The 14332-nt window shown below is 55.3% G+C and overlaps 1 protein-coding gene across 1 annotated transcript; it reads left to right on the top strand.

Moving 5' to 3' along the window:
• The first annotated feature begins 2141 nt into the window (after positions 1-2141).
• SEC14L1 (SEC14 like lipid binding 1) lies at positions 2142-10733 on the top strand. The gene is made up of 4 exons (XM_081804409.1): positions 2142-2463; positions 3577-3755; positions 4028-4129; positions 6027-10733. Exons 1-4 carry the CDS (start codon positions 2419-2421, stop codon positions 6040-6042), a joined length of 342 nt encoding a protein of 113 aa, XP_081660535.1. The 5' UTR covers positions 2142-2418; the 3' UTR covers positions 6043-10733.
• Positions 10734-14332: the final 3599 nt, after the last annotated feature.

Genomic DNA, 14332 nt, shown 5'->3' with positions numbered 1-14332 from the left:
ATAGGATTTACTTTAGAAGAATCAAATGGTTTTTCTGGTCTTTGTCTTTAGATTTTTGTTGTTGTTTTTTCAGATCTTTAGTTGAGGTAAAAGTCTGCACTGACTGACGTACAGGCATCTCTCGAGGGATCTGCGCCCGGAAGGAGGTTAGGCCTCCTGGCCTCTGCTTTACCAGAGACCCCTGAGCACAGGGATGGGTTGCGTGTGGAAGGGCTTTCCTGTGGAAGATTGTTGACTCTCAAATCTAGTTTATCTAACGATTATGTAGGGCTGGTTTCATTTTCTGTTTTTTCGTGACTGGGCTTTGGTTATTTACATTTGTTAAGGGATTTGCACATTTTTGTAAGTCATATGGAGTGAGGAGAAAGTAGCACATCTCTGTTTTCCCTTCTTGCTGTCACATTGGGTGTGGAAGCAAGAGTATTCCTGTGTTTTGCAGACGCTGTGTGTCCTGTGACATCGTGAGTGGTCTGAGCTGTGAGGGCTCACAACCAACTCACCTTTCCTGAGCTCTGGGCAGATTTGTTTGTGTCTCAGGGGTTGTTGCTGAGGACGGGGGCGCTGGGCACCGAGCCAGCGTTCAATGCGCGGGGCCGTGGGCTCAGGCTGTTGGTGGTAGCCGGGAGCTGACCCCTTACTGCCATCCGCGTTCGTCCTTGCTGGCCTGGGTCCTCGCATGGCCGGCCCCTCGCTTGTGGGGCACGTGGGTGCTTTTGCCGTGTTTGAACTAGCAGAGGCAGGTTTGGTCCGCCTCGTTCGTAGATTCTGTAGGGGAAATCTCAGATTTTCATGACTGTCTTGAGGGTTATTTATATTCATTCCTTATTTGGAGACCAGGCTTGAGGAGGTGGAGTTCTTATTTCCCTTAGGTAACTCGCTCTTGTCTGTGGGAGGGAACTCCGTGGCATAGGACGTTTCTCGTGCATCACAGGATTATCTGTGAGATGTGAAGGTTTTCTACATCAGAATGCTAAACCCTGCTTTGGGGGTGAAGTAAAACACAAATCAAGGACACAAGAGCCCTGAAATAAAGGCTGAATTCAGTGTCCCCACGGTGAGTGCAGGAAGGAGGGTGCCTGTCAGCAGAGGGGGCTGCGTCCCGGGAGATCTCGGCCCCTGGGGAGCCACTGTGCTGCGGAAGGACCGTCGCTGTTCCCAGATAGCACTCTTGTGCTCCAGGGAGTCTGCTCTTCAGGGAGATTCCGAGGTGGGGTCTGTGTGGTGAGAAGCAGCAGTGGTGGAATCAAGGAGTCTGCCTGACTGACAACAGGTGGCCGAGCGCCGAAGAGCAAGCAGCCAGACAAGCAGCCAGACGGGTCTCACCGGGGGCCGGGGGCACGGCCTCCGCTGAGGTGTCACAGCTGGGTTCAGTTCTCACATCCCTCCCACAGTAATGTTTGAAACTCTCTGACTTTGACCATTCCCTGCTGCAAACCCTTCCAGGGGCGCCATTAGGAAGTTTGGGTTTTGGGTTGGCACTCAGTCCCTGGGGCCGAGGCCCCTCCCCCGCCCCGGGCCACGTGGCTCTTTTCTCCCCAAGCTACCACTGCTCCTTGGGAGTCTGTCCCCTCCCCCTGCCCGGAACACTTCCTTTGTTCCTCCATGTGCCCTTTATTTAGCTCCCACCTTCTCTGGGACCATCCTTGTGCTCACCAGCCTAGAACAATCCATGGAACCACTTCTGTATCATCTTGAGTCACTTCTGCTCTGTGTTGTTAAGGCATTTTTACAGCCAGAAGCCAGTGTGTTGGAGTGCCTGGGATCGTGCAGTGGGAGGTCGGAGTGCCTGGGATCGTGCAGTGGGAGGTCGGAGTGCCTGGGATCGTGCAGTGGGAGGTCGGAGTGCCAGGGATCGTGCAGTGGGAGGTCAGAGTGCTAGGGATCGTGCAGTGGGGGAAGTTGGAGTGCCTGGGATCGTGCAGTGGGCATTCTGGGCTGCAGGTGTAGCTAAGGGAGAGCATGGAGCTTGGCACGTGACATGGAGCAAGAAGGTTGGGAGGAGGGAGAGCAGGAAAAGCTGGGTGGCAGAACGGTGGGTGCGGGTGAGGACACAGCTGACGGGACATGTCTCCCTCCCTCCCACAACACACACGGCTGGGCCCAGAAGCTCCCCCAGGGACGAAGCACCACAGTGCCGGCTCGGGACTGGGGGGCTCAGGACTGGGGGGGCTCGTGCTTACCTTGGTTGCTTAATGCACTCTCTTTTTCCAGATCCTCATTCAGATTGTGGACGCCTCTTCAGTGATCACTTGGGATTTTGACGTGTGCAAAGGGGACATTGTCTTCAACATCTACCACTCCAAGAGGTCGCCCCAGCCTCCCAAAAAGGACTCCCTGGGGGCACACAGCATTACTTCCCCAGGAGGGAACAACGTGCAGCTAATAGACAGAGTCTGGCAGCTGGGCCGTGACTACAGCATGGTGGAGTCACCTCTGATCTGCAAAGAAGGGGAAAGTGTGCAGGTACAGCCATCTGGGACTCTCTACAGCTTGGGTATTTTGTCTTCAAAAAGAAGGGTCTTTTGCTTCATCACTGTCCTGCGTGGCTGGCACTGTCTGCGGGGAGCCCGCAGGGGTGTGCGGCGTCAGTTACGGTCAGAGTGGCCCAGGAAGCCCCAGGAAGAGAAGGAACTCAGCCCTGAGCAGGGGTTTTGGAATGAATCCATAACTTTTATCTCAAGTGCATGAGTTTTCTTCAGAAGTTAGTTTCACAAGAGCGACCTGGAAGGAAGGGAGAGGCATTCAGTGCACGTGGACAGCTGGGACCCAGACTTCCACCGAGAGGACAGTCACCCCAAATAGCAGGGAGACAAGCAAGTGCTGAGGGAGCTGTTAGCTGTCATTACTGAGCACTCTCATTCATTTAAAAATGCTCTGTCAGTTCATTTTTTACATTTTGGCCAGTTATTTTGAGTGCTTGTACTGAAAACGGTGGTTCTTGGGTGCTCCTGGCCTGCATAATAGATGCATAATTTTGCTGCCTTTACAGTTTTCAGGGATGAGCCTGTCAGTGTTTCGTGGTTTGAGAAGTAGAATAAAAGAGAGTATTTTATTTAGTTTTAAAAGTAATGGATGGTTTAAGCTTCAGAATTAAATGAAGAAAGTAATTTTCATAGGTTGACATTGTACTTTAGATTGTCATCCTTTTAACCAGAATGCTCTGGTAAGATCATTGGAAGCAGGTCCAGGAGAGCACTGCCTGGTCAGATGATCTTTCTTGACCCCCTGAAGGCTGAATGAAGGGCCCCCTGAGCTCTCTCATCCCGCCTCTCCAGGCGCCTGCTTCTGTTGTGGCCTTACCCCCTCCCCCCAAGGTTGCAAGTCCTTGGGGTGGGCAGACACGGAGAGTCCCTCCCCGAGGCCTGCGCAGCTCTTGGGAAGGGCCTCGCTGCAGGGCTGGAGGCCGCGTGGGACTGGCCCCTGAGCGAGGAGTCGGTCCTCCAGCCACGGAGATGGCCGGCCGTCCTGCTGAAGCCGAGTGGGCCCGGGGAAGGCTGCAGGTGGTGTCCGCCAGGGCCCGTGGAAGGTAGGCGCTTGGAAGCAAGTTCTCAGCCGGTGCTGCCTGACTCGTTCCAGGGCTCACACGTGACAAGATGGCCGGGCTTCTACATCCTGCAGTGGAGATTCCACAGCATGCCCGCGTGCGCCGCCACCAACCTGCCCCGGGTGGACGATGTGCTGGCCTCCCTGCAGGTGTCGTCCCACAAGTGCAAAGTGATGTACTACACTGAAGTGATCGGCTCCGAGGATTTCCGGTACGGGCTCCCCGCCCCCAGGGCCCCCGCAGCACCGCGGGTGTGGGCAGGGGGGCTCCGCAAGGACGGTGGGGCTCAGGGGCGGCTGGGAGCGGCCTTTGGGCCATTTGTTGGGGCCGGTTGATGACCTCATCTGTGGGCCGGGCCAGCAGGGAGCCACGGTTCTGGGGGAGCCTGCTTTGTGAGTGCTGTGGGGGCCGAGTGGGCCGCGGGGAGCCAGGGCGGCCCGCAGGGGGGTCCTCATGCCTCGCCCCTCCCGGTGCTGTTTGCAGAGGCTCTATGACCAGCCTGGAGTCCAGCCACAGCGGGTTCTCCCAGCTGAGCGCCGCCACCACCTCCTCCAGCCAGTCTCAGTCCAGCTCCATGATTTCCAGGTAGTGCCGCAGCGCCCACGCCCAGGGCGCGGAGGGGACAGCGCGCCTCCTCGGACAGCCTGCCGCGTTCCGCCAGCCGCCCGGCGGCCACACTGTGCAGACCTCTCACCCTCTAGGTAGCAGATAGCTCTCCAGATGGCACATGTAGTTCTTGATCCCAGACTATCTCGACAGGTAGTTGGAACTCTAACTCCATAGCCATAGATCTTGTATACAGTGTGCACAAGATCAAAGCAGAGCACAAGGGCTCTCTTGAAGAAAAGTAGTTTATATACAATTAAGAGGTTGACTTCGTCTCAAATGTTGATGCAAAAAATGTTTCCAGCAACCTCCACACCCTGTCCATTAGCGGATGAATTCCTACACCATCCTTCAGAGGTGACCCACCTTCCTACATGGGGCAGGAACCACCAGCTCGTCCCCACACCACGTCACAGCGTCACCCTCTGCTGTTAGCCAGCACGGCCCACGGATTGAGGGGCCGCCCACTAGGCACCTGGCCTCCGAGCAGCGCTGCTTCCGTGGGGAGCATTTGGGGGCAGGCTGCAGGAGCACCTCGCTTGGGCCCCGCGGGCGGGTGACCCGCTGTCCTGCAGTGGCTGCGGGTGGGCCCGGGGGCTCTCGGGGACCCCCCACAGCGCCAGGAGAGCACCGCCACCATTAAACAGCTTCCCTTTCCTCCTTTCCACATCTTTTTGGTACTTTCAGAGCAGGATTTTTCTGTATGTGACCTCCCGCGGAAGGGATTCTTTCCCTTTTCCTTCTGGTATGTTCTTACCTGCAAATGCTAGTTCTGACCTCACTCTAGACTTAGGTTCCCTCTGCCTCCTCTTAGCTTGATAGCGTCAGAGCCCATGTGGTCTTTCTAGTCACTAGAGGGCTGTTGTGAAGGCTCAGTCACGTTTGCCGTTTTGAAATCGTCCAGTGTTCATTGCGCTGATGCGTGTTCTTGCTGTGTGGCCGCTTACAGGAGCCCCGCTGCTTCATAGAGGGACACTGCAGACGTGTGGGGTGTGTGTGCGTGCGCGGGCATGTGGGGGGTGTGTGGCAGTGGGGGGGTGCGCGTGTGAGTGAGGCAGTGCAAGGGGGGTGTTTGGAGTGGGTGGCAGTGTGTGGGGGCACACGTGGGTGAGCGTGGCAATGTGTGTGGCAGTGGGGCATGTGTGAGTGTGGGGGTGCGTGGGGGTGGGGGGTGGGCGTCGGTGTGGTGTTGGTGAGAAATGGGGCGAGTAGAAAGTGAGATCAAGTTACAGGGGATTCTTCTTCGAAGCAAATCAGAATATGAGCTTGGTTTGCCTTTTGTGTTTTGTTTTTGATTCCCAGTTACAAAGTGTGGTATTCTTGTGTTGGCCCGTGTTTTTTTCAGCTTTTTATGGGAAAAGCAGGTCATTTGCGAATCTGTCTGGATGTTGCGTAGGGTCAGCGTTTGTGATAAGGACGTGATGTGTGGTGTCGTGTGTTGGAAGAGGCTGTGTTTTTAAGGATATGTGCCAAAACCCACATGGCTGTTAGCGGCGGGTGTGAGCGGCACGGAAGCCTGGGCCGCGTTGCTTGCCATCCGCTCTCGAGGCCCGAGGTGGGTGGCTGCAGGGTGGACAAGTGTGGGCCCCGCGGGCGAGCCCCAGGGGGCTCGTGAGGAATGCTGGGTCAGGGAGGCCCCCAAGGCGGCCCGCACCACCGAAGACTGGGCTTCTCCGTGGTTGCCGGCCTTCCCGGAGTGTGTGGCCTTTGAAAAGATACGCTCGCCATTGGCACCGAAAGCCTTGTTTCCAGAAAGCACAGTAGGGTTGGTTAGTGCGCCTCTGCTGCTTCCGATCAGTGCTTCCTGCTTCTAAATTATAAGGACCTGAAGATGGTCCCTTCCTTCTCTTTCTTTCTTTCTCTCTCTGTGTCTCAGATGGCGATTTTGCTGACAGCTGCCAAGAAAACGCTTCCCTCCACAGTCCACCTCAGCCCAGGGATGTTTGTAGAACTGTTTGAGTTGCAGCCATTCCCCCCCTCCCCCAGTCCGAAGACGTGTTCGTTTTAAGTTGGCTCAGCAGTGGCACTGTCTTGTCCCCAGAGAGTTGAACGCGTCTCTCAGAGTTCAAAGCACATCACTGCGCAGACGCCTGCAGGGTTCCTCATGAGTGACACAGCACCTGCTTCTCCTTGGAGGGGGCTGCGGGCGCCCGGACCCGGACTCTGCCCCTTCTTCCAGTGCCCTGCACTCTGACACTCCGCCTTCCTCCTGCACTAAGGGTTCTTTTGATTTCCCCTCTATTACTAGTGTCTTAACTCAGTTTTCTTCCTAAATTCATTATTTGCATATCAAATTCTGTAAATGTTTTGTAAACATATTACCTCACTCTTGGTAATACAATACTGATAGTCTTTAAAAGATTTTTTTACTGTTATCAATAATAAACATGAACTGTTTAAAGAAGAGAATGTCTCTTTCTTCCTGTGAAATGTGAAGCATCAGCCTCCCTTGGAGTGTGGACTGAGCAGATGTGGGGTGGCGAGCAGATGCGTGGATGTCCGCACATCCGTAGCTCAGTCTGAGTTTTGAGTTTGTCAGCAAGCGAGAGAGGTGACATGCGTCATTCCCGCCTCAGCAGCACCTGCGTGCCTTACTGACGCCTTAGCGTGTTGCCGGAGGAAGGGCAGGGTTCACACCAGGTCCTTTCGGGCTCTCAGTTCTCTGCCTGCCCTCACGTCAGGCCTGCTCTTACCAAGCTGTTGGGTTAGCGTCGGATTCTCACGGTGGCGGCATGAGAAAACATGTGTTACCTGCTGCTGTCTCGGCCGTCTCAGAACGTAGTGACAAAGTGGGAAGTCCTGAACAACGGTCCCGGTGTTCTGTTGGGCCGCCAAACCTTGAATACGTGTTTCTCCTTAAACACGTCCCCATTTCATACCTGAGCACAACCGTAGGGCGCCTCTCAGTTCTCCGGTCAAGGCAGAGGTGTTCTCAGTAAAATGTTGTCATGACAGACCAATGAATCAGTTTTTGTTTTTTTTAAGATTTTATTTATTAGAGTGAGAGAGCACAAGCAGGGACAGCGGCAGAGGGAGACGGAGAGGGAGAAGCAGACCCCCAGCTGAGCAGGGAGCCTGGCGTGGGGCTCCATCGGGATCGCGACCTGAGCCGAAGGCAGACCCTCAACTGACTGAGCCACCCAGGCCCCCCCCCCCCCCGGGAATCAGTTTTGTTTGAAAGGGCTTTGGAAAGCAGGGGTTCTGGGAACAGGGTAGTGGCATCCTGTGTAAAAACGGCAGCTAGACTGCAAAGCCTCAAACCTGCAGCCATCTGAATTGTGGGCTTCAAAGGGATTAAAAGGGCAACGTTTGTTACTTATTTTCTACCGCGATGAAAAACCGCTGTGGACAGCATTCACAGTCTAGGCAATAAGGTATCTGCACAAACCCCAAACAGAGGCACAAACCAGCAACAGTCATAAGCCCCAGTGTCCAACAGTGTTCAGTCTGATGGACGGGAGCAGGACCTGGAGCAAGCCCTCCTCCTGATGGTGGATGCCAGGGCCGCGGGCGAGGGGCCTGTGGGGTGGGACGGTCGGCCCCTTGGAGCTTCCAGCACGGCCTGACGGGGCTCCCTGCCAGGAAGGGTCCCACACTGAGGGAAACCCACCAGGAGTGGAATGAAAACTGAGCAGGACGGGGCCTACACGAGGGTGAGGAGGCTGAAGCAGGGCAGGAGCCGGGAAAGCTCTGGAAGCAAAGGGACACATTTTTTTAAACTTCCCAAAAACGACAGAAGAGGGCACTCTGTAGAATTAGAAATGCTTTCTTGAAGCCCCTTTCATTCTGAAAGTTTATGACATACTTTCACATAAAAATGAGCATCAGAAAAGGATCCAAGTCCAGTCCATACGAAGCTGAGAATGAGAAGAGCATCCTACAGACAAGGAAAGGCCAGAAAGATGCGCTTACAAAACCGGCAAATGTATAAATGATTTCTTTTTCTCAACTGAAGTGTAGTGAACACACATGTTGATTAGTTTCGGGGGTACAGCTACGGATTCGGTTCTGTGCGTGGCTCCGTGTTCTCCACGACCAGTGTGGCCGCCGCCTGTCGCAACATCGTCACGGTGTCGTTGACATCCCCGTGCCGGGATCCCTCTGGTCTCCGTGACTGACCGACTTCATGCCTTGAAGTTTGTGCTTCGTCATCCCCGCCCCTTCTGGCGACCACCAGTCCTCTGGGTGTGAGAGGCTGTGTTTTGGGGTTTTTTTAAGGAACCTGAAGACGTCAAGAGAGTAAACGTGACAGGAAAGAATGTATTAGAAAAGTTCAGAAACAAAGTGACAAGAATTAGAAATGAATGAAATCACTTCAGAAATTCAGATGGAATTAGGAGGACACAAAGTGGAAAAGGCCACAGATAAGGCTCTAAGACAAAAGCACCAAAGGGGAAAGTCATACAAATCAGGAAGGACAGAGGTGAAGAGATGTCGAAGGGGACACAGCTTGAAGGTGAGCGAAGCAGGAAGCCCAGTACCGAGAGATACTTTGGTGAGACTGAGGCATCCGGGGGGAACTCAGGCTTTCCAAAGGCTGAGCTTTGTGGGGGAAGAAATAGAATAACTGGGATTTTCGAGGAAAGAAAGAGGAAGCCTCAGAATTTCTAGCCAGCAACACAGCATGTTGGGGTCAGGTGGCCGCGCTCCCTCCTGCCGAGTCCGGAGAGGGCGCCAAGGTGCAGGGGGAGACCAAGGACTGGGGGGCCTTAGGGCCAGCGAGGCTGCAGACGGGGAGAGGGTGGTACGTGTTGGCTACCGCCCTACGTCTGTATCAGACAACTTTTTCAAAAATGGGGCAGGAAACAGGGACAGCGTACGCCAAAGTTTCTGTTTTTCATAATCATATTAGTGGCGGCATTCTCGTGGTTCATCTGAGAGTCTTGGTCAGTCATATGGATGCGTCTGTGTGGGACCAGCCCAACCGCGATGAGAACCCCCAGCCCCCCATGGTGGTTTCATCACGGGAAGCCCCGTGGGCGTGGGGGAGTCCGGCAGCTCCAGGGGGTTGAGTCATTTGTTGGATCCATGTGCTTTTCTAGATCCCTGTTTTATTTTATAAAACAGAGGTTTGTGGGTGGTGGTGTTTTTAGTTAGGGTTTTAGACAGGTAATTTGCCTCGAGGGACAATAACACCGGCTGTCCTGCTGGGACTCAGGCTTTCTTTCCTTTGTCCAGATCACCAAAGCACCAGTTGGGGCTGCTGAGGCCTGCAGCTTCTGTCCCATCCCGGGCTTGTGTGCGCGGGACAGCAAAGCCGAGCCCACTCGCTGGCGGCAGGTGACTGCGAAGCTCAGCGCTGTTCTCCCGGAGGACGTCTGAGAGGCCGGTCCCATGAGAGTCGAGCCCCTTGCCCTTGCTTCCCCAACAGAAGTGGCTAGACCTCTCCCGCTCTGACCTTGCCTTTGGGTTTAAGAACTCGGTCTCCAGGACCCGTGTTGACACCCACTGGGAAACAGTCATGAGCCCTTGGATATGCAAATCACTGAGCCTCCGTGCATCAGCCCAACCGCTCTGTGTCCTGTGACCCATGAAGGAGAGAACAATCTGCGGCCTGCTCTCTGGGCTATTTCTGGGAACCAGCGAGGAGCAAGAGGCATGGCTGCAGGGAGGAGGACGCTCCCAGCTCCATCCGTAGAGCAGTGTGGGTCTCTGTGGAGTTGAACCCAGTCTACACCCATGATCTCACAGTCCTGGTGCTACAGCCAGAGTGAAACCCAAGCTCAGCCCCCCAGGCCGCTGAAGCTCAAGGTAGTCCCAGCTCTGGCCCCGGAAGGCCCTCCCGGATGCCACCTTGTGGCCTCATGGGAGACACACACCCTGCTTTCCCAGCTGGGGTGGTGGTGACGTCCTTTCTCCAGCTCTTGCAGATCAGAGCCGTGGGAGGACATTCTCTAGCCCTCCTGTCTCTGGAAATCTCTCAGGAGGGGTGCCGTAGTTAATGTGTCAGTTTGGCTGGGCCATGCGGTACCCAGATATTTGGTCAAACATTATCCTGGGTGTTTGGACGTGCTTTTTTGGATGAGATTAACAGTTACATGGGTAGACTGAGTGGAGCAGATCGCTTTTCCTAATGCAGGTGGGTCTTGTCCAATCAGTTGAAGTCCTGAATGGAACAAAAGGCTGCCCTCCCCAAAGGAAGAGAGGATTCCTCCTGCCTAGTGGTCTTCAAACTGGGGTATCGGCTTTTTCTTGCCTTCGGACTAAAAAGTTGTCTCCTTCTGGGTCTCAAACCTGCTGGCCTTTGGACCAGAATAATAGCATCGCGCCCTCCAGAGTTTCCAGCTTGCCGACTGCAGATCTTGGGACTGTCGGCCTCCATAATCGTGCAAGCCTATTCCCTACATCAGAATTCCTTCTATACGTGCGTTCTCTTGATTCCAACTCTGGAGAACCCCGACTAATACAGGCAGTGTGCTCCGAGATCCTGGAATTGCAAAGCCTTTGACTTTTACAAAAAACCTGGTTAATCTGGGATCATCTTTCTCTGGTTTGTGTGTATGTGTTTTGGTTTAGGGTTTTTATTCCATCAATAGGCTTATTTTTTTGAATGTAGAATAAAATTACAGACTGTTAAAGTTGAGTTGGGAAAGTCTAAAATGGTCTAGTTGCAGCTTTTGCAGCTTGAGGATGGTCAAGCCTGGAGGGGGGAGGGGGCTGTACCTGAGCAGGTGGCTGCGAGTCCAGCAGGCTGGGGGATGTGGGGCAAGCCACTTAGCCTCCCCGAGCCCCACTTCTCACTGTGAAGGCCAAGTCCGGAGACCTCCACAGTCCCTTCCATCTTGTTGCCATCACTGACCATGGAATGGGAAGAGGCAGGTCCATCTCACTGGGGTCGTTGTTACGACACAAGAAGCAAATGATGATGAGACCGTGTTGTTCACTTCCAAGTGTTCTGCAAACGTGAGGTGTTCTGTATAGTTCTGTTCTTGCCTAGGGCATGGGAGCAGAGTACTGGGCCCGGGCCGGGGACATATCAGTGGCTGCTCCTCTGGGAAGACAATACACTGGACATCAGATGGAAGACACGCCACTAAAGGGGAGGCCAGAAAGAACAGCTTGAAGTTAGGAGCAAATAAGAAAGCTTAACGGCACGCTCTCCTCCCTCTTCCCGAGAGGGAATGAGATGGCCACAGGGTGGCAGGGAGCCGTGGGGGGAATGTGTCACCCGACTGCCCCTCCGCTCCGGCACCCGTGGAATGGAAGGACAGACAGCTTGTTGGACTGAACACCTGTTGGAGCCCGGGGCTGTGGAGGGGACCAGTGTGCCCTGCAGAGCTGTACCCAGCCCTTCTGGTACTTTCTCTCTTCCCCACGTGTCCCCCTCGAGTTGCGGGGGGCTGGTTTTCAGGGTTCTCATCTCGCAGAGTCAAAGAATGAATCTCGGGGACACAAGAGGGTGGAGTGCTAGTTTATTAAGTGAAGGTGAGAACAGAAAACCCTCTAGAGTGAGAGGAGTCCTGAATGGGTTGTTCTTTCTCTTCTTACTTTAAAAGAAATTAAAGCATTTTTGTGGACCCCTAAAAGAATCGTGGACCCTGGGCCCTGCTCCCAGAGGCTGGAAAGCCTCTGCGGACCTGGCCTGCCCCAGCCCGGAAGGGGGCAGGGGAAGGGACCCTCCCCACTGTGCTAATCTTTGAGCCCTGCTGGGGCTGCCCTGGGAGCTGTCCCTGAAAGCTCTTCCCGCGGGGATGCTGCTTGCTTGTGGCCCGGTGTTGGCGTCGGCTGGGGGTGAGCCGGGTCGGTCTGCACACCGGGATGGGTGTAGAACCCAGCACCCTTCCGAGGGGTGTGGAAGGGTCGTGGCTGTCGGTGCACTCAGGTCCTGGGGAGCTGCTGCTTCCTTGGGCCTGGGGGCTCTGGCCAGTCTGCGGGGCGCTCGCCCCTTGGGCCCCGCTCACAGTCTGATTGCTCCCAGTGGGAGGCGCCAGCGAGTCAGTGAGTCAGAGTCTGTTCCCAGCCCTTCGATGTGCCTACCTTGGCTTAGCTTGCAGAGCCTAGGAGCTGGGGGGCGTCAGGCATCGTGGCAACCTCTGCTTGGCGGGCCCACACCCTCTGCCCTAGAGAAGCATCTGGGAGAGGGGTCCCTATGCTGGCGCTAGGGAGGTGCCCAGGGACTGTGCTCAGGCCATACTGTTTCTGGGCTGCCCCATTGCCCTCTGGGGGGTCTTCTTCTCCATACCCTTCTACCTCCAGTGCATCTCTCCTTATATTTACTTTTCTGCCTAAGTAACACTCACCATATGCCGCAGAATCTCTGGTTTCAGCCCTCCCTGTGGCCCCCCGCCCGAGGAGGGCTTGGAGGGAGCCCGTAGAGGCTGTGCAGAAAGACAGGGCCAGCCCAGGGAGAGCAGGCTCATGATGGCAGCAGGTGCCCCTTCCCACCTGGTCCTGGGAGTGCAGAGGGCAGACCTATGGGCCAGACCCTCACTGCCCCCTTTACTCATGGCCTCCGACTGGGCCCCAGTGTGAATGTTCTCCGAAGGAGCAGATGGATAAATTAATTTATTCTTTGTTGACTCTGAAAGTCATGTCTAAAGCTCCCCAGCGGAATCCGTGTGAATCCCTTTTCCTAGAGGCACTGTTGTCAACGGAGCTGAGCTGAGCCTGGACTAGCAGTGGACTTGGGCCTTCTGGGCCCCCTGCCCTGCTCCATTCTCCTTCCCGGGCCCCACACTTGCCTGGCCCCCAGGCCTTTGTCCCTGCTGTTCCCAGCACCTGGAACCCTGACCCCCTCCCCCCGTCCCTGGGAAGGAGACCTCAGAAAGCTCTTCATGTTTCTATGAACCCTGCACGGACTCTGCAACCCCAAGACCTTTGTGGAACTGGCTTGTTGCCCCATTCTAGACTGGAAGGTTCTTCATGGGGTCGGGGTAGGGGCTGGCTTGGTGGTGTGACCCCCAGACTGCGCCCCCCCAGGCCCCGCAGCTGCTTGCATGTCCCACCCTGCAGCCCCAGCTTCCAGAAGCCCCGCTGCTGCTGGGTGAGTGGCTGCTTCCTACAGATGGGAATCCCAATGTGTCCCTTTCCCCTTCTAAACCCGAGGAGCCTGCTTTCTAAATTATATCCTTTTGTTTAAAACAGCAAAGATGATCTCCGTTCTCCTGACTGTTGTCCCACATGGTGACGTGTGCCGGGAGGAAGGTAAGTGTGGCAAGGGACAGGATGATGGGGTGGGATGGGGGGTCGCAGTCTTCAACCGGGTGAGCAGGAAAGGCCTCACTCGAAGGACGTGAGGGAGCCAGCCTAGCAGATTTCCGGGAGAACGTTCTAGAACGAGGGAGGCGCTAACGCAGAGGCCACGGGACAGGCGTATGTTCAGCAGGAGGGCTGTGGCGGAGAGACCTCAGTTCACCAGGCGCCGCAACCACGCAGACCTCGCAGGGACGGCTCCGGCCAACGGGCGATGTCACCTCTGGGGGTGGGGGGAGCACTTGCCCAGGACGGCCTGGGTCGGTGTCGCCGTGGGGTGTGGCTGCAGCCTCGGGGAGCTGCCTGACCCTCAGGGGCCTCGTGCAAGTAGGAAGTAAACGCGTCCGTGACGTCAGGGTTTGCCCTCACCCCTGCAGAACCGAGCTCATCCTGACAGCCGTGAGGCCAGTGGGGGTGGGTGGCGGGGCGGCCAGGCCCCAAAAGGCCTCGTGGGTCCTGCGAGGCCACCAGCTTGCGGCTCCAACTCTGAATGAGACGGGAGCACTTGTTTGTCACGTGGCTTGGGCTCTTTGGTTTTGAGTAGAAAATTTTAATCCTTATGACATCAAATTTCTTTTCCTCTCCTGAAGAGCGTCTGGGTTTTACATCTTACTCAGGACTTCCCCACGTGAAACTCTCCTACATTTTCTTCAGGTACTTCCGTGGTTTTATTTTTTTACATTTACACGTAAATGTCTGATGCCTCTGATGTTGGGTTTTGTGTCAAGAGTGACGTAATGACCTGGTTAGTCCTAAATGGTTCTCCAGGTTTGGTGACTGTAGGACAAAACTCACTTCCAGCTCTTCAGAACCCTCTTGGGGGCGCCCGGCCGGCTCAGGCGGTGGGACGTGAGACTCTTGATCTCAGGGTTGTGAGTTCGAGCCCCTTGTTGGGTGTGGAGATGACTTAAAAATAAAATCTTAAAAAACCCACAAAAACCCTCTTGAGACAAGCTTAGGGACTGTGGCTGGTTGGGGCAGGGAGGCCGG

Source organism: Leptonychotes weddellii, chromosome 15 (assembly GCF_054177405.1).
Source record: "Leptonychotes weddellii isolate Sample4059 chromosome 15, ASM5417740v2, whole genome shotgun sequence".
Taxonomy (NCBI): domain Eukaryota; kingdom Metazoa; phylum Chordata; class Mammalia; order Carnivora; family Phocidae; genus Leptonychotes; species Leptonychotes weddellii.
The sequence above is the reverse complement of the archived record's forward strand: the minus strand, read 5'-3'. Positions and strand labels throughout refer to the sequence as shown.

Excerpts from the sequence above, each read along its gene's own strand:
- SEC14L1 (XM_081804409.1), top strand. The coding sequence starts at position 2,419 with ATGGTGGAGTCACCTCTGATCTGCAAAGAAGGGGAAAGTGTGCAG. Across the intron at positions 2,464-3,576 it reads AAGAAGGGGAAAGTGTGCAG|GGCTCACACGTGACAAGATG; the intron begins GTACAGCCATCT and ends GACTCGTTCCAG. Across the intron at positions 3,756-4,027 it reads ATCGGCTCCGAGGATTTCCG|AGGCTCTATGACCAGCCTGG; the intron begins GTACGGGCTCCC and ends TGCTGTTTGCAG.